Raw genomic sequence first — 19943 nt, 5'->3', positions numbered from 1 at the left:
TCCCTGAGACTAACACGAGTTGATGCTTTTCATATGTTTTTAACAAAATGTCCTGTACTTCCATTCCAGTCAATACTGTTGTTCACACCGGCCAGGCATGGATCTTTTTAAAGATTTGTTTTTCTTCTCCTCAGTGAAGACACCATTGTGTGTCTCAGACACTTAAGAATACAGTACCAAACATAATGCCTCACGTTAGAAATAATGGAAAAAAATACTACATGAATACACTTTTACATAATTTCTTCCCTCTAGTTGCACAATGCAGGACAATGAACCCCGATTTACATTTTCCCCATACATCTTTTTTTGTTCTTATTAATTTTTTACCCACACTAAGCTATGAGGTAGCCTCTTAGCTCGGGACCCAGCTGTGCGGGGAGGTCTGCTTGGAGCTGGAAAAGCTTCCTGAATTCCTGTTGCCGTTCTGGGTGGCGGCGAGGCGAGAGTCGAAGCTGAGGTCCAGGCAGTCTGCATCCATCAGTTCATTGCGGATGATGGCATCCATGTCACACTCCAGGCTTCCATTGAACACGTCCAGGTCCAGGTCGCCGGGCAACCCAGGGCCCAGCTGCATAGAGGCGTTCTTACTGGGAGACTTCAGGTGCGGCGGTTGCTTGGCCACAGCTAGGCCTGCGTCGTTTTCCGAGGTTGACAAGCCAGCTTGCCAACCAGGCACTGAAGAGCTTTGGGCCTGACCGACGGGGCTGGTATGGGTAACCAGCATGTGGTCTTTGCGGAGCAGCAATGCGTTTCGTCTGGAGTTCTGCAGAGCGATGGCGGTGCTGGCCTGGGACATCAGCGGGTCGGACTGGGTCAGCAGCACGTTGCCGGGACCGTGGGCGTCCAGGCTCAGCAGGTCCTGCAGGTCGCTGAAGTGCGGCACACAGGAGAAGGTTGTCTGCTTGTTCTCCTGGATGGTCTGCATGGGCGACTGGCGCAGGCTGGTGATGGACGGAGGGCTGAACAGAGGGCTGGGCCCGTAGCCGGCGGAGGGGCTAGCCAGACTGCTACCAGAGCAGCTGAAGGTAAACACTGAGCTAACCCCCTGACCGTTGGCACCGCTGTCTTCCTCTCCAGGAGGAGGCTGCTGGGACGCGGTCAGGCTGATATTGTCTAAGAGGTCGTCCATCAGGTTGTCAGACAGCCCGTCGTTGAGGTTCATGGTGCCTGCCAGGTCAGAGAGGCCTGTGGGGCCCGTGGAGGGGGACATGCTGCTGGGGCTGGAGTATAGCATGGGGGAGAGGGGAGAGTCGTCGTCAGGCACCTCGTCCAGCTCCAGGTTGGCCAGGATGGGGGAGAGGCGGCCGCTGATGGTGCTGGCGTTGGAATTGGTCCGGGAGCGGAAGTCTGTCCAGGCGTCCAGCTCGTCACTGCTGCGGGAGGTGGGGCTTCCTGTCCACTTGGAGAGGCTGGAGATGCTCTCAGAGCTGCCTTCCTGAGCCGCCTGCAGAGAGGCTTTCTTCTTGGTGGCGCGTCCCCGGGCTCCTTTGATGTACTTGCTGTTGTCCATGGAGACGGCCCGTCGTCTGGGAGCTTTGCCACCCTTCCCGCCTTCGGGGTTGACCATCCACCAGGAGCTTTTCCCCGTGCCCTCATTCTGGACTTTCACAAAGCGACTGTGGAGGGACAGATTGTGTCGGATGGAATTCTGCAAAAAAAAAAGAAAAAAAAGGAAAACATTTATAAAGCCAAATATAGCCACAATATATGAAAAATGATGTGAACGATTCAGTTATTTTTTAGGTTATTTTTGTTGCTTTTATTTTGCTTTTAGTAAGGCTGGATACAGGTATGTCAAACACATAAAATTCACAGTTACTATTACAACCAAAGAACAATACCAACGCTAGTGTCTTCCAAGAGACACTACTTCTTTGCGCCTCACACTGTGACCTATTTCTGGCAGCTCGGAAAGGTCCTAAGGATTTCCCTGGAGATTTTCCCAACCATGGACAAAATTAAACAGCTGGAGCCAGTGGGACCGGCCTCGCTCTATATCACTGCAGTAACAGAACGGAGAAAACCCTCTCTAGTCTCTGGGAGAGGGTCCAGCGTAATCATCTTAAACTTGAAATAACTTGAATAAACCAAGGTCCTATTTAAATCCATCTATCAGAAGATTAAACCAATCAAACACTAAACAAGCTTAACACAGTCAAAGTACAGCTGCACAGTACATAGGGTCTTTACAATATGGATCCTATTTAAGGCAGCTGTGAAGGAAGTCCGGCTTGGTGATGACATATATATTTATCACAAATGATCACAGGCCACTGTATGTATTCCTCAGAGTTAAACGAGTCAATGGGAGAACTCACTGACGTCAAAATTTCCAGCAAAGCCTTTCGCTTAAAGCCAATTAAAGGATTAGACAAACTACTAGTAAATACTTTCATCAAGTAAAAACTCATTGCGCTTTTTATTTCTTATTTTCCAACCACCGTACCTTAGCCGGGAAAGGTTAGGAGCTTTAGGTTATCACAAATAATCTCACACTTAGACCAAAGTATTGTGTTTCTCGTCTTTCTTGACGACAAATCCCATGAAAAGACCAAAACAAACAATACACTAATCTGTCTCACAATATTTTGAGAAAACCCTACTCCGTGGCCCGTTGAGGGTCTTAAAAGAAGTAGGTCAACATTTTGGGAAAGTTGCTGTGTTGAGAGTTATACGGGAAGATTGACACCACTCTAATGTCTGTACTGGTTAATATCAAGCCACAGCCGGTAGCCGGTTAGCTAGCAACTTGCTAACAGCTAGCCATAGTTCTGTGCAAAGGTAACAAAATCCAACAACAAGCATTTATAAAAAGTTCACTAACTAAAATATATAATACCGGTAGTATCTTGTTTCTGTTATATCAGTACACCAAGGGTAAAACAAGACATGCTGTGGACACTCACTGACAGAGCCAGTCTAATGGTATCAAATCTTAATGCTAAGCTAAGTTAAAGGCCTACTTCACTGGTTGGAATATGAAGGTGTATTGAACTCGGAGATCCTATTTAGTATAAATGTGCAAAAAAAATGTAATCGGATCATCTTAGCCTGAGAAAAGGCAGAAAGAGTGTTTTATGGTCTCACTGTCTAACCCTACAGTTTCCTTCTTGTGACATCACAGTAAGGGTTAGGATTAACAGTACAGCTGGGCCAAGGGAAGACTAAGGGAAGACTGAGGGAAGAAAAACCTCATTCATTATATTATAATAGTTATTTTATAATGATAGAACGCTGGTTCCGTATGGGTGAAGTATTCCTTTAAGGAGCTGCTGCTAAGTTAAGGAGGTAGATTCATGCAAGTATCAATATCTAAATCTTGGCAAAACAAAAATGCTTAAAATCATATTTCCCACTACCAACAGGTCTTATATTTTAGAAAAGGCTTAATAAGTTCCCAAGTGCAGTCTTTAGCAAATGTAACTCTAACACGAGTTGTTGAAGACTACCACAAAATAATAAAAAATTGTAAGTATTATAAAGCTGCAGGATGGTTTATTTGTGAAATTAAAAATAAATCAAAGTTTCTATGTTCTTCTTAAAAAAGGAACATGTCAACAATGTGGCTCACTGATGTGTTTAAATAGTTTTATGGAAATCAATGGAGCTCTATGCCACAGAGGAATAATAATCTATGTAGGCTACATCAGGCTTAGGCTCCACAGACATTTCTTATTAGTAGGATCGAATAATTACTGGTTTTGATCTTTTCGTGGGATTAGTTGATAATAAGAACAGAAATAGAATATCACCAGACTTAACCTTTAACCCGACCTCATTTTGCATCAGTGGGCTTTAACCACCAAACCCCCCACTTTTCCTCATCAGATGTTAAGTGTCCATTTCCATTAGCAGGGCTTATAACCAGAAGGCCGGTGGGTTGATAATTAAAACGTAGATAAACATCTGATTGTTTGATGGTGAGCGAGCGCCAAGAAGATGAAGAGGAGCTACAGAGGAGTCTAAATGTCACAGCAGTGCAGGTGTCCATAAAACACACACAATGGGAGCACAGTGCCAGACCAAAAATAGATGTTTCTGAGTCCAATATTGCTTTATAAGACTGGTCTGAATTTAATTTCTAGTTTCATAATTTCTATTTTGTTTTTCCTTCAAGATCTTAATTGTAGAGTTGTTATCTTTGAAAACGGAGACACTAGCCTAGCAATTGATCACCCAATGCAATGACCGACAAGGGGTGGACACAATAAAAGCAACAGCTGTCCAGTTCAGTCTAATGAAATCCAATACAGCAGCCCTGGAATAAACAAATAAACCCTTGTGACACTTCATATCTGGTCGAGCCTGTCAGAGAGGTTCTGAATCAACTCTGAGGTAATTTACGAGGCCGTAAATTAAAGTGTTGCTGTTTTGGATTGTATTGTATTACAGCAGAGGGGCAAAATAGCCTTCTACACTTTGAAATACAACACAGTGCAGTCCGATAATAAATAATCTACAACATGAAAAAAATGACTTTTCTATAAAGCTGCAAAAAGGTTATTTATTACACAGCTGTTGGATTTCAATAAGTTTTGATACACAGCCTGGGTATGTTTTTATCGTCTCTTCTTCCTGTATACAGCTAGTTAAGGGCTGCTGTTAAACAGTGTTCCTGAACTATATTGAGTAAAACACATTACTATTGTTGTATGTTGGGTGATAAAACGTGTCTGTGTGAAATGTAGCAGCTCAAATCAAAATACACGCTTCATCTAACCAAACGATCTAGTGGACGTTACTGTGGGGTTATTTTAAGTTTCAGGGACTGAATGTTTGAAGCAGCGATATACAGTAAGAGAACATACAGCGGTCAGAAGAAAAACACAAGTATATAAATCACAAAGAGCAAACTCCTGGCCGCCCCTCCCCCATGCAGTCAGAGCAGCGCTGCAGCAGTAGCACCCTTTGAGCAGAAGCCTCGTTCTGAGCGGGGACTGGAGCCACGCCAGTTCAGCCAGGGCCACATCCAAAGAGAAAACACTGAGCTTCTCTCACACTGCTACACATTGACCTACATCATTTATAGTCAGCTGATTGATTCTTGGGCCCAGGCCACATGAACAAAAAAAAAACAAGTGTGGTGGTGGCACACACAGCGGGGTCGAGCCGCTGGCTGGTCATCTCAATATACAGCAGGCTGAATATTGTGCTTTGATTCACAACAGAGGAGGGACATATTAAACCTCATGTTGCAGCTGAAACTGGTATTGAGAAGAAGTGTGACAGTTACTTGTGTTGGGAGACATTTTGCTCACAGATTTGCTTGTGCAGATGACAAACCTTAAGCTGATTGCTGAATGTCACACACAGCCACAAAGCATCTCTTAGGAACTGCTGATGTCAGCCCTTTTGAAACCCTCACGTTAACCCTTTCCTCTGCTAAACCCAATATATTTACTGCCTCTGCTGCTAAATGCCTCTGTTGGCAATGAAACAAGCGTCCAAATAAACATGAATGAAAACTAACCGCCCCCACTAATCTCCAGCAAATGATTCTGTACAGATTAGAATCAGTTTGTTCCACTAACCGTGATCTCCCATCAACGCGTCACCTCAAAGGAACAATATGGACTGGTGACTGAAAATTTTCCCTAATGACAATATTCCCGGGAATGGACCCTGTATCCATCTCCGGCATCATCCACAGTTGTACAGGATTACAAACCTATTTCCAGAGTTTTTCTAACCCCCCACTACCACAGCCACCACTACCACTACGACTACCATCCCCTCATCTAAATCCTGCAAAGCTCAAAGCTTTCATCAGACTTGATTCCATGACAGATGAATTGGTTTTCCAGGCCGAACTAATCCTTAAAATCAAACAGAAGCAGGAGCTCGTATAAGAAGAAGCCCCTCTGCTGCAGTGTGTGAGCAGTTTGTCTGAAAGTGAAATTGACTTTGCATGGCTTCTTTTGAATCATCACTTTCATACACCCACTACCTTGTTTTGTACGGGTTTAGTGCGTACTGTGATATTCTTCTGTTTTCTTAGGGGCAAAACTAGTTGTGTCTGGAATTGAATGCACACACCATTACAGCTGCAACCTTTATATTTTGACAGCCACTTGTCATCGCATGTCATTTGACACCATGTGCTTGTCAGGCAGCCACACATTTAGCAACTCCCTGTTGATTATTGATTATCTATACTGTCTTTTAAATGCAATATCTTTTCATTTTGAAAATGTGGCTGTCTGTTCTCACTTTTTGTTTTATCATCTCTTAAACGCAATTTCTATATTCTCTCATGTCTTATTTTGTTATGTATTTTTAAGTCCCTGTATAGTCATTTGAATTGCCTTGAGTCTGAATTGTGTTTTAGAAATAAACTTGCCTTATTGCCTATAGGTCCTACCGACACCCAACTATATAGCCTAAAATCCTCCTCTGTATAGTGGTGTCTGCTGAACCCTTTTCTACATGAACAACAGCTGTGTTGGATTGTGTGTCTTTACATGACCACAGCATGGTCTTTGTTATGATGGTAGCAGCAGCATGTTGTCACAGCTCACCTTCCATCCTGCAGAGCTATTGCTGTCGCCTTTGTCCTTGAAATATGGCACAGACCTCACCATCCAGTCATATATTTGGGACAAGGTCAACCTGTTCTCGGGGGAGCTCTCGATGGCTTGTGTAATGAGATCTGCATAGGAGTAGTTGCCCCAGGCGTTCCTGCGGGCGGAGGACTTCCTCAGTTGCTGCGAGGCAGAGCAGCCCAGCCCAGCCGCTGCGGGGGTGTGCTGCCCGGGGGAAGGCGAGCCATCGACGACCTCCTCTCTACGAGGGCCCCGCTGGACCTCCACGGGCTGGGAGACAGCTCTGCTCGGCTCACTGACACCATTACAGCCGTCTTTCTGAGCGTCGCTGCTGCTGCCTCCCTCCTCGTCGTCATCTTCTTCTTCGGGGATTACGTCAGTGTCATTGGTGCCAGGTTTGCCCGCACCAGACTCCGGACGGGGCAGGGGCCAAGTGCAGGATCGCGGCCGCTTTTGGGGCTCGAAATCCGGATCTATCTCCACGTTTGAGGGAAGGGGGTCGTTGATGCCGTTGCGCGGTGCCTCATCATCAGCCATGTTTCTCTCGCAATATCTCGGTCGCTGCACAAAGGGTTATAAAATCACTCAGGTCGCATTCCATCAATGTTGTGTGTGCGCGTCAGAGGCAGTTTGTATTTACTATGCACGGTATGCAAATGTCCAGCAGCCTGCAGCCCAGTCCTCCCAGCACGTGTCCGTCTTTCTGTCTAGCACACAGAGCTGATCAGACAAGCTTTAACAAAACATTGCCTTTTTTCCTTCTTTATCGTGCACAGTAGCCCACACCCTGGCCAACGTGCATTGCAATTTCTCCAAATGTTGAGTGAAAGAAACGAAGAGTCTCCAATCGGCGTTCCTTTACAACAAGCGTCCGTGTCCAGCGCCGCGAACCAGCCAAAAAAAGGAAAAAAATTACTACACCGACCGACTTAATGCCAGCACATCAGCTTTATCTCCCCGCACACAGCAGCTGCCATCTTGACCATTTCCGACCTTTCCACAAGTTCTGTATCATCCGTGCAGAGAGCTGCCAGTCGCCTGCTGCTGTCCAGATACAATCAAGGCGGAGTTGAGATTGCTTTGCGAAGGCCCCGAAGGTTTTTTTCTCTTCTTAAAAAAGGGGGGGTTAGCCTATTGGAGAAATATGGTGAGGTTCAAATCCGTCCTCTCAACAGTTAAAGAAGAAATACAGATGCATTGTGGCATCTTTGAACGAGCCAGCACGGCGTCCTCCTCCGTGTGGCCAGCAGCCTGCAAACACACTTCATTCAATCTGCTGCTACTGCTCCGCTGCGGTTAGTGCAAACGCTCCGAGTCAGAGAGAGAAGCACGCACACGCACGCGCACACACACACACGATCCAGCCCCCTGGACTGCAATGAAATTAAAGAGACAGTATGGAAACGTCCTCAGGCCAGTGACATCACTGTGTACAGATTACTGTATATTTGACCAGCAATTACTAAAGCTGAAATGATGCAGTAATTTGACTTAAATGTTTACTTATGAATTACTAATATTAATATGGTGGAAGCCACAATAGCAAACACAGCCTGTTACAAAGCCCTCCCCCCCATTTTATGTAATAACATTATGAATACATATACATCCTATATGTAGGCTATTTATTATTGCACTTTTTAGTTTGTGCAGGAGATAAACAGTGTCTTTGTTTGTTTTACTTAGTGTTTCAATAAAGAAAAGATTCATGTATATCAGGCAAAAAGTTTAAACCTCAAATAAATCCAAACACTTGAACCGTTGATCATTTAATTTATGGAATCAGATATATAAATATGAAGTGCCCTGGAGGTAATATGCAAACCAAAACACTTAATGTGACCCATGTTCAGCTGTCTTTTACATATGCCAAATGAAAATACTGATGAATTGGAGTCAAGTGCACATGCCTTTTCTGTTGCCACTGTATTCACACTTGCATTAGAATCATATACAAGTCATTAAAATGCATACTATTCATATATACATTATATTTTCATTACCATTGTGTAACTAAACGAGAAAAAAAGTTAAAAAGTCCCTTAAATCTTCATAACAGTCCTTTAGGAATCCATTTCTAAAAGATTTCTAAAAAACAATTAAATACAGTTGGACCGTTGTATGATACTTTGTTAAAAGTAATATGATACTATGAAGTTTACCTTAAAAATGATCTATAAAGTGCAAAGTCACAATAACATCATAAAAAGGCCTTAAGATTTCAATAAATATTCTCTGTGCAGCGTTTGTACACATAGAGTTGAGCAGTCCTATTGGAGGAGTTGTGTTCAGTCCGGAGCTGCTTTTGGCAGTGTTGAACAGTTTACGGAGCATATGCTGGCTTCGTAACATGACCGATTATTTCTCCGGTTTATCCTTTGATTTCAAGCTTCTGTCGCCTTCAACCCAATACTCTTCTGTCTGCATCTCTGTGAGTCGAGACACCGTTCTCTGGAAGGCAAACCTCTCCTCTTCTCCACTGAAGATGGACAGACTGCTGGCCTCATCCTGTTAAATAAAAGGGTAAGAAATTAAAAAGGTCTTTATATGTGGTTATATATGGCAAATTCACATAAAAAGGCATTATTCAAGTGGCTATATGAGTTCTTACAACAATATTTATCTTTGGTCTTCAGTTAAGAGACCTTAGACCATCCAGTTTTTTATTTACATTTTTAATATTCTGATCCTGAAGAAACAACATTTACCTTTCATAAATTACTTTTGGGGCTTTTCTGCCTTTAATTGTTTTTCATGGTCGTTAAGTACCAGGAAAACGACTCTTGATGCAAGTTTTATTTTTATTTCCTGTTCGTTTATATATTATATATCGCAAAAAATCTCAAGAGATTTCAATAAAATGTGGTGGAAGGAAAAGGAAAAATCTGTGGATCCATGGATTTCTTAACGACGAGAGACTAATATACTTACTTTTGAAAATAAAATATTCTGACCAATTTATCACACAATTGTTCATAACTATGTATACTCTAAAGCCGTTCAAAAATCACTGTTGGTTTTCTATTATAAATGAGATGATTGTGAATTCTCAACAGTGGTATAAGTCCAGTAATAAAGTGCACACAACATAGTGGACTGACTGACCTTCCGCCTCTTCCACCCTCATTAATAACCTCTACGACTGACACACCCGACATGAAAAACTGGTTTAGGTGTGAGAGCAGATTCGCAGATTTTTACCCTTTTCAGCCCCAGATCGTCCATCAGAATGTGGCTCTCGTCGTGACCGTTATCACCGTTGGTTACAAAGATATCCTCCAGCGTGTAGTCTGCTAGAATCACCACCCGCACCTGAAAACCCAGGATGAAATGAGAAGAAAACTCCCTAGAACAGAAGAGCTAAAGTCTGCTGTTGTATTAAGGTGTGCGTGTAGCTTAACGGCAGTGTCACCTTGTGTTCATAGAGGTTGTCCACCAGCGTTATGAGCCGCCGGGCTTGAGTTTTCTTGTTCAGCGTCAGCAGAGGAATGTGTCGGATAAAGATGGTGTCAAACAGCCTGGAAAACTCCAGGTAGTCACTGGCCCCTAAAGGCTGAAAGGTTAACACACAAACACAGGATGTCACAATATATAGTTTGTATTTATTAAGCCTTAAAAAAAATGACTTCTGTGTCACGTCTCTGGTTTCAGTAGCTGTAAAATTTCCATTTCCTGGGTTTAAATAAACCCACCCTCTGTCTGTTGTTTACTAGTAACCTGTGGCTTTGTTTGTATTTTCCATGTCTCTGGGTTTCTTTCAGTAGCTACAGAGCAACATGTGAGTAAATCATTAAAACATTTAGTTCATTGAAGAACTGTCCAAACCTGTTTAAATCTGGATTTTTTTTAATTGATGCAACTATACAGCACATTCAAAGAACACAGTACTTTCTTTAAGGCGACATCAGTGTTTCTAACTATGTAACTTATCTTACATCAACATTGATCCATATATGTCTCAATCTGTATTTGTATCTGTAATTAATACACACTTTTGTTCACTCTGCATACGTTTACAGGGAAAAAAGGTTTGATAGACTTACTCTGTCACACAGCTCCTCAAACGTACAGTCTGCGATGGTCCCACATGCTTTGCTCAGATGCACTTTCCTGTTGTTCACAATCAGTAGTCTTGGTCGGGTTACTGTGGAGAACGACAGTACATTAATTACATCATACGATATGAAAGAAAGAATGACATTTCTGTAGTGATACAGATCAAACTATGACAAAGTAACACAGATCTAAGTTAAAATGTCACTTGAAAGTCTACTCACTGTCATTTTGCTTGAAGGCCAGCTCATCAAACATCTTGTCTAGTGTTGCTTCTACATCAGGTTCACTGGAGCTGCGAGAAAAGTTAGAGGGAAACATTCAAAACATTCAGACAGAGCAAATAAATCAAAATATTTCCCATAATGTCTGACGATTATATTCTTACAGAAAGTAAAGTTTTCCAGCAGACGGTCTGTTCCTTCTGCGGTAATCCACCCCGGAATCTAAGCGAAGAGTTTCACAATGTTTCTGCACGTTAGAGAAAAGAAAAATATACAGGTGAATTTAAAATTAAAGATTACAATTTTTAACAATAAGCTTGTCTCTTCAATACACATCCCCTTTCTTACCTGCAACACAGCAATAAAAGGAACAAAGTTGACTCTCTGCAGGCCGTTTTTATACAAGTCTGAGGGAAAAGAGTGGGCCATGAGTCTTAAAAAAAATTAAAATTTAATTACACTTTTAAAAGTACAGTGACATTAAAAGAGTTGCTTAATTAGTGATGCAGTCTCATAAGAAAACATGTCAACATCTTGACTAATCAATATGGGGATTTTGTCAGTAATAAAAAAAATGGATTACAAATGATGAGTAGAGATCCAGGATCATGCTATGGAGTCCAATCAAAGTGGTGTTGACGCACAGTTACCACAGAAAAGTATTGATTATTGATCACAAACAAACAGACACAATCAAACAAACGTGTTAGGACCCTTGTTCCTTACCTTCAGGGGGACGATTAGAGGTGGCCACAACAACGACACCTTTCAGAAACAGATTCTCAAATAGCTGCTTGAGAATCATGGCATCAGCGATGTCAGTGACCTGAAATGCGTGATACAGAGAAATCATGTTTGAGTGAAGCATAAAACAAACACGGTTAAGGTTAAACAATACACACACAAAAACTCATTATAAATGATCAACTATTTTTTTTAATTTAAATATTTTTTTAAAGGTCCCCCAACATTGAAAGATGATCACCTGAAACTCATCAAAGCACAGAAGACAAGCCTCCTCACTGATCTCCTCGGCCACCGGCGCAATGGGGTCGTAGGACTTGGCCATTTTTCCTGCTTTCCTCTTTGGCATGCTCTGTTTCAGCCGATGGATCCCTGAAGACCAGAAAAAGAGCAAAAATTAGTCTGTATAAAAAGTACAAGTACAAATGAATAGAAACAGATGCGTGACCGTAAAAAACAAAGCACCACTTTTACTGAATGTAACGTGTCAGCTTTTTAGTTTAGAGTGAAACTGTTCTCAAAACGCAAGGAAGTAAAACTGGTTTAATAAGGAATGTGTACCTTTCAAAATGCTAAAAAAAATTAAGTGAGAGCCATGTGCTATATATTTCAGATTTTCAGTTCATACTTGTATTCAACTTTGACTTGAGATTTGGGAAAGAAAGAATAGGGTTTTTACTGGACACTTTGAAAAGTGCTATGTCAGCAGTGTGCACATATAGCACAACATGTAAGCAGAGCTTTAAATTGAACAAAACGGAAATGTGCTGAGTAAAACAGGAAATGTAAGCACAGTCCAACGACCACAGCAACGCGTTCTCCTACGGGCTATGAACACAGCATGTTGTGAAGTGTTTCACACGCGTTTTGAGTTTCCCAAAAAAGATGCAGTAGCTCAAATTTAACCCATCTTAAACATGTATATAACCTTTCAGAATGAAAGGCTGGCAGTATAGATAGAGGCATGCTTTTATAAATGTCTATATGTGAAGTAAAATTAGAGCTGTTGGTGCATATGAGAGTTACAAAATCAACAAAATTTTGCTTCAAACACCAACATCTATACAAGACTGCACATTGTCATGGATGCAAATCACAGTGCACAGAGCAGCTGGTTCAGTGCTGGAACCACAAACAAGCGATTTAATGAATTGAATCAACAAGTGAATGCATGATTGAATATGAGTAGGCCAAGAGACAGTGACAACAATTGTTGCAAATGTTCTAAATTCCAACACATGAAATTAAAGACAAAAATATGGCATACCTCTGGCAAAGTTATTACTTTGGCAGGATGTCCACTGGAACCTTTATTAAAGCTATGCTAAAAAACTGGTCAACAAGAATGACATCACCTCATAAGAACCACCACATAAGGTAATAGAACAGATGGTATATCCTGATTATTCTGAATATTGGGATATATGTCTTTGTAGTTTTTCTCACTCCATTGCACACATTTCATCCGCCTTTTAAGATATTGGACACTTCATCCACTTTTCTTAGTCATTCATTTATTTGCAGTTTACTTATTTGCCCCCTGGTGGCTGTAAGTTGCAAAGAAAGTCAAAAAATTAGACACAAATCAGACACTGCATCCTTGGTTTTAAACCTGACTCGTACTCACTTTTATGGACGTCCAACATAAAGCCGTGGAAATGGACCCTCTTTTTCTTTTCAGTCTCGACATAGTCATAGAACATGTCCATCACCATTGTTTTCCCCGTGCCTGAGACAGTCAAGAGCATGTGAGTCAAGGGGAAAATGCCAGAGAAATTTGAATTTATGTTTGTAACACTGCGTCTCTCTTACCAACATCGCCAAAGATGTAGTAACCTTTTGGAGGCTTCGGTTTTGTGAAAAACTGAAAGACAATACAATACAATACACAATACAATATTAATTAAAGCAAAACATACTGTACAAATCACAAATCCGCATGTAAAGACTTGTAAAGCCATCAGTCTTATTCCTTGTGATTTGTTCTGAGCTTGTTAATCTCCTCATTTGTACCCATTAACAGGTTGAGTAAACTGAGAAAGAGGCTGCATTACTATGCAGCAAAGTGTCAATACTGAGTGTTGCATGCATTATCATCATTATTATTAAAGAGTATATAATCCCCTAATATTTCAGTTTAGGTCCTTTGAAGATCTGTGGAATTCATACTTTTGAGAGAAAAAAAGGCCCAAAATATGAGCTGATACATTTATTTTTTGTTAATTGATCTCTATAAATAAAGTGACAGTGTGGATGTATTATTTTGCAGAGTGTCATGCATTTCTTTGTCGGCAGACAGATGTCAGCATAACACCTGTGCTCTTAAGTAAGATTGTCTGTGAGAACTTGGGTTTAGGAGTTGGAGGGTGGTCAGTTCATGGGGCCATTCTATGTGTGTTGGCTGGTAACTGGAGAGGTGCCAGAAAGATAATCTGCTGGGCACTGCTGAGGTGACCCTTGAGCAATGCACCAATCATCACTATGTATAGGGTTTGTTTGTGAAAGTGTGAGTAAAAAAATAGTAACGCAGTGAACATTGTGTATAATAACAGTGACAATTGTATTTTCCAAGGAGGATTATAAAGTAGCCTATGTCTTGTTCTTATTCTAAAGATAAATTAAATTAAATTAATACAATTATGAAAACATAATTATTCACGGGGTGTTTCCCTCCAAACCTTGGAGAAGAAGGTTGTCGGTTGGTTGCTGTATCCTCTCAGTTTTTTGTGCAGCTGGTCCAGAGTCTGCAGCACCGCTTTCTGGTGCTCGTCCTCCCGCACTGTCCCGTCTCTTATCAGCCCGCTGTAGTGATCCAGAGGCCCGCTGAAACGGCTCTCCTCCACCGCCACCGCCTGCTGCTGCTGCTGCTGCTGCTGCTGCTGCTTCTGGGGTTTCAACGAGTAACCTTTAATACGAATTATAACAAAAACAGCTTAATGAGCTTTTTCTTTTTACATTACAGACAATATCAACGAAAAAAATATTGTTTATTGATGCGGATGTGGACAAAGAGCAAAGGTTAGAAGAAGTGACAGCTGACAGCGCAGAAACACAACAAGGTAAGATTGAACACAAGGTCAAATATTGATATTAAAATCAGGTGAACTTGAGAGAAAAAAAAATTCAAAGTAGAGCTGTGTTCGTCGACTTTTCAGTTGAATTATCTTTACTACACGGAACAGACACCTTTCTTTCACCGTCTACGTCAACACGACTCACCAAAAATTGGTCTCACCTCGTCTGCAGAGCTCCGGTAAACAATTAAGAGATTTAAAAAGCTTTCCGGGAGAATAACGCTCCGTTAAAAGAAACCTCAAGCCCACTGAAGCTGAGGGTGACATCTTTGCCGACAGCGGTATGCACACCGCCATCTTGGATTCAAATATTGTCAATGTAACTTTGTTAACAAACCAAAAAAAGCACTGACGCGTTTCCTCATATCAGCCAGCAGGGGGCGAAGTTTCCTCCAGTTCATGGTCATCTAATTTATAATAATATAATATTGTGTCCCAAATTAATGTTTATTGACGTACTACAAAATGCAATATTTTAGATCACCAAGCAATAGAAATAGATATAATGATTAAATGAATAACTATAAATAACTGAATGAATAAATAAGTAGGCCTAAATGAGAAATAAATAAATAAGTTCAAAAAATTGTAAAACATAAAGATAAAATCATAATGAGCTGTGTGTTATGCCTATAACAATAGGCTACAATTGTGCTTTACACAGGAGATTTAAATAACATAGGGATGAAACGATATCTATGAATATGATTTTTTAAGGAGATAAATAAAATAGACGGTAAAACAAGAACAAGCTAAACTTGAATACAACAGATTAAACAGGAGAATGAATTAAGCTCAGTGCAGGATTGTCCCAAACTTTATTATAACACTGCTTATTTTACTTATTGTACTGTATTTTTTCTGTATTCTATTCATTTGATTATGTGTTTTGTGTTTAGAGCTGAAATTATATGTCTAGTTAGTTGAACTAGCTACAGAAAAGGAATCTGCACAATTATCATACATGTTTAAATCAATAATGGAGAGAGTATGATGAATCTCTGGTTCAAGCTTCTTACATGTGATGAATTGCAGATTTTTTAAATTGTATACGACTGTGAACTGAATCTTTATTCTGAAATATCATAAATCAAAATAATGTTATTAAAAATAAAGACAGTTTAATGCAAACATTCATTAGTTGCAGTCTTAATCCTACTCTTACCAAATACCTGGTAAGATAATATAGATGTATGACTGTACCCTCTCTGTGAGAGACCTACTGAAGCACCCATGTGTATAAGAGGAAAAAATAAATACTGGTTTTGATTAAGGCTAAATTTATAAGTTATACATGTGTCATGAAGTATTTGAAAATGGAAGCACTGCAATAAAATATTGCGTTGTCTTGCAGGAGAAAAAGTGGCCGCAGAGAAACTGCATATGCAAATCATAGAACTGAAAGTACAATGATTGCTTTTGGGGGTGGGGGGACTGTGGAGTGTTTCCACTCACTAACACAAGAATATTAAAAATTATTTGGAAAAGGCAGTAATGAAAATAAACTAGTTACATTATATACACATGAAAAAATATACTACAACAAGGGCATATATGCATTAAGACATAAGCAAAATATATGATAGTAGAAGGATGCAACAAATAAAGATATTTTTTTGTTGATAAAATATTTCTTAAAATATTGTTGTATATGAAAAATGCCTGTTATTATTTCCCACGGTTTAAAAGTTTTGATTTTATGCTTAAAAAAAGGCTAAAAACATAGACTAATCATTGCTCTAAATGTAGCCTACTATGATTCATTTGGACAAAATGAGTGCATACAATTTTTGACAAACAATAACCCAATAAATACACAACTGGAAATCCTCTGCAACAATATAGGGAAATAATCTTGTCATAATTAACACCAGAAACTCTCCATCTCTCAGTCTAATTTTACCTCCTCAGCACCGAGCCGACCAAACATGGCAGACAACCATCAGGGTGTTATAGGGCTTACAGGCGTGTTGCCATGACAACAGAGCAGCCTTCCTCCCTCTCGCTCTCATCCCCCCAGTCTCCCTTTAACACACACACACACACACGCACACACACACACACACACACACACACACACACACACACACACACACACACACACACACACACACACACACACACACACACACACAGTCCCTCTCTCGCTCTCTTTCTCTCTCTCTGTCTGTCTGTCTCTGCTGTACACACACACACACACACACACACACACACACACACACACACACACACACACACACACACACACACACACACACACACACATACATAGGCTACAGTATTACAGTGGAATCCGCCTTGCTTTCAGACCCGGGCTCTGCTTTTGGAAACCAGAAAGAAAATATAGGCTATAGGAAGCCCGGCGAGGCGCGTAGGGACACTCCACATCTGTTTTGGATGGTGAGTGCACGCTTGTTTACACACTGAATCCTTTGAGAAATATCCTCAAAATGAGGTCAATTTTGCAGATTTAAATTGCTGTTTTTCTACACAGCCTACAGCTTATTTCTTGCTGTGGTGCAGCGCTGGAGATGTGCCACATGTTTCCATCACTCTTAGCTTCTTTTTTCATTTATATATTCATTCCCTTTTCCTTCTTAAAGATTAGGGTGGACGCTGTCATCGTAATGGTAATTCATAGCTGGGTCGCCATGGTGAAGTCAATTCTCCCCCTCCCTCGGCCACTGCTGAATGCATTAGTCTAATGAGATGTCTGCAGCCTGTGTGCCGAGCAGCAGCAGTAGAGGCAGCGGTGGTAGCAGTGGTGGTGGTGGTGTGTGTGTGTGTGTGTGCGTGTGTGTTAGCAGTGCTGTGCGTTAACCAAAAGGGAACAAGGAAAAACGCCACACACAGCAATAGCAGGATGGCTTTTTCCCCTGCTGCATTGTTAGGAATTTAGCTTCATATTCACCTTTAAGGCTCCCTGGGATTTAAAACAAAAGGGCTCGGCTCTTGGGCTTTCACAATAGGAGACAGCAGGTAATAGACACTTCCCCCCCATCTCTCTCTCTCTCTCTCTCTCTCTCTCTCTCTCTCTCTCTCTCTCTCTCTCTCTCTCTCTCTCTCTCTCTCTCTCTCTCTCTCTCTCTCTATCTCTCTCTCTCTCTCCCTATCGCAGGTTTATTGCTGTGTTATCAGTGCAGGATCGAGCTGCTGTTTCCTCCCTAGCTTGTGCATGGCTGCCTTTTGTGTAGCATAGTTATTATGATGTTGCTCTGCTAAATGCTGCATCGCTCAGCTCAGTATTACATGTCCCTATATCTCACAGAAATGTTGATTGTTATGTGGTTGTGTCTCTTATATCAAGTGTCTTGAGATCTTGTGAAATTAGACCAATGAACTTGCAAAGATTTTGAATGTTTGCAGTGCACCCTTTCCAGTGAGGGGATGTTGCTGTTGTACACAGGGCCGGCGGTAGCCAGGGGCCAGGGTGGGCCGTGCCCACCCAATGTATCGGACGGACCTGTTCATTCGCTGTCCAATAAAATGTCAAATAAAATTCAGACAATTAATTAATACTAAAGAATATACCATTACCATGCATTGCTTCTAATTGTATTATTGGGTGGGCAGGACAGCCTGCCTCAAAGTTACCCACCCGCTTATAGTGGTCACTGGTCAGCAGAGCTGGCCCGAGGCATAAGCGAAATGGGCGGTTGCTTAGGGTCCCGAGTGCCAGGGGGGCCACCCCAATTTTTTTTAGTTTTTTAGTTTGTGTGTTTTATATCAACATCATATTATGTAAATGTGATTATCATACAATAAAAGGAATACAATGTTTTGGTAGATAGTTAATAGCTTAATAATTGAATCAGTTCATCTGGGAGGTAATCCGAGGTTAACTGATCACGTCACGTTCAAGTCCATGGCATGCACAGTGTGTATTGAGTTTATTTTAAAATATTTGAAAATGGGGCTGCCCTCAGTTGCCCATGCACTGTGTATAGTCTATAGCCTATTTCAGCCTCGTCTGTGGAAAAAAAGATAACTGGACAACAGAGTTCTTCTGCTTCGTTCCTCTCACTGCATTTAAATTAATTCATCATATCACAGAAAAATATGTCCCGTAAAAGAAAAAGAGCACCAAGCCCATCCCAGAGGACCCTGCATAATATTTGATTTAAAATTTATATTTCTATGGAAAATCCATGTGTCTTTCTTCAATAGCTTCTAATTCATCCGACCCAGTGTCTCCAAATTATTTGTTCACACAAAATTCCTCAGATTTAGCCTCTTAATTTTCCTCTCAAAGTGCACCAGATTCATGCATTTCACTTTAAAAAGGTAAAAAAAAATCTCCCGGGGGACATACCCCCGGACCCCACTAGCAGGGACGTGACGTCGGCTGGCTACTATTTTCACCCAGCTGGACATCAGAGCCAATAGTGGAAAGACTATATATCTATATAGTGTGTATAGTATATAGCTCTGGACTACCACCATCCAGGTTGCCCAGTCCCAAAGCTTTCTCTTCAATCAGCTCAGGCTGCCTACAGTTAATACTGCGATTAAAAAATATATATATACATTAGTTGTATATAATGTATATTATATGTTATTCATAAACATTTTGGAGAAAAAAGATGCAAGAATCAAATCTCCCACACAGCAACATTCAAAGTTTATTTGCATATAGTGTTCTACACAATTCACAGTAAATGTGCCAAAAAGCAGACACAGAGATCTTACAAGGGCAAAAAATGTCTGCGCGCGCTCGCATCTTCGGTCTCTCTGCCCAGTGTGCCCACCTAAAATATCTACAGGCCCACCCTAATCTAACTGTCTAGAACCGGGCCTGGTTGTACATCTTTGCCAAGCCATTCCTGCTTCCTCTGTATGTTTGCTCTAAAATAAATGTATGTAAATGCTGCTATCTTATGGTCACCGAGGAGGATGGTATATTTTTACAGGAAGGCTTTTTTTATAATCATTCTGAGGTTATCCAAGAATTTGGTCCATATTCTTTTAACAGACCATATGGTCACATTTTTATAATTCCTTGTGATTTTATCCTGACTGTATTTTACCTTGTCATGTAAAGCAGCTCAGGTTCTGTGCTAAATGTTTTATGGAGTTGTAATGTCTTTTTTTTATTTTGATTGTGCAAGCACAAATCACTTTGTGACTCTGATTTGAAACGTACTAAATAGAATAGAATAGAATAGAATAGAATAGAATAGAATAGAATAGAATAGAATAGTCATTATTATTATATTAAATGTGCAAGTAGCAAAGTTCATGTTCCTTTTGCATCTACATAAGCTTGTGGGCTCAACGCTTGCTTCCTTTGTCTCCAGCTCCAA

At 41.0% G+C, this 19943-nt stretch overlaps 2 protein-coding genes across 2 annotated transcripts; both read right to left on the bottom strand.

Annotated features, from left to right (window-relative positions):
- foxo3a (forkhead box O3A) lies at positions 1-7355 on the bottom strand. Its single transcript, XM_080042219.1, has 2 exons — positions 6522-7355; positions 1-1651 (listed from the first exon to the last, which is right to left on the bottom strand). Exons 1-2 carry the CDS (start codon positions 7080-7082, stop codon positions 356-358), a joined length of 1857 nt encoding a protein of 618 aa, XP_079898345.1. The 5' UTR covers positions 7083-7355; the 3' UTR covers positions 1-355.
- Positions 7356-8348: 993 nt separating this feature from the next.
- On the bottom strand, positions 8349-14937 carry afg1la (AFG1 like ATPase a; the record flags this gene model as incomplete). The annotated part of the gene is made up of 13 exons (XM_080041975.1): positions 8349-9053; positions 9747-9857; positions 9958-10098; positions 10589-10689; positions 10823-10893; positions 10987-11069; positions 11171-11229; positions 11549-11648; positions 11808-11938; positions 13194-13295; positions 13379-13430; positions 14245-14471; positions 14802-14937. 13 exons carry the CDS (start codon positions 14935-14937, stop codon positions 8904-8906), a joined length of 1464 nt encoding a protein of 487 aa, XP_079898101.1. The 3' UTR covers positions 8349-8903.
- Between the last annotated feature and the right edge of the window lie 5006 nt (positions 14938-19943).

This window comes from Ammodytes marinus, assembly GCF_949987685.1.
Source record: "Ammodytes marinus genome assembly, chromosome: 15".
NCBI lineage: Eukaryota > Metazoa > Chordata > Actinopteri > Uranoscopiformes > Ammodytidae > Ammodytes > Ammodytes marinus.
The sequence above is the reverse complement of the archived record's forward strand: the minus strand, read 5'-3'. Positions and strand labels throughout refer to the sequence as shown.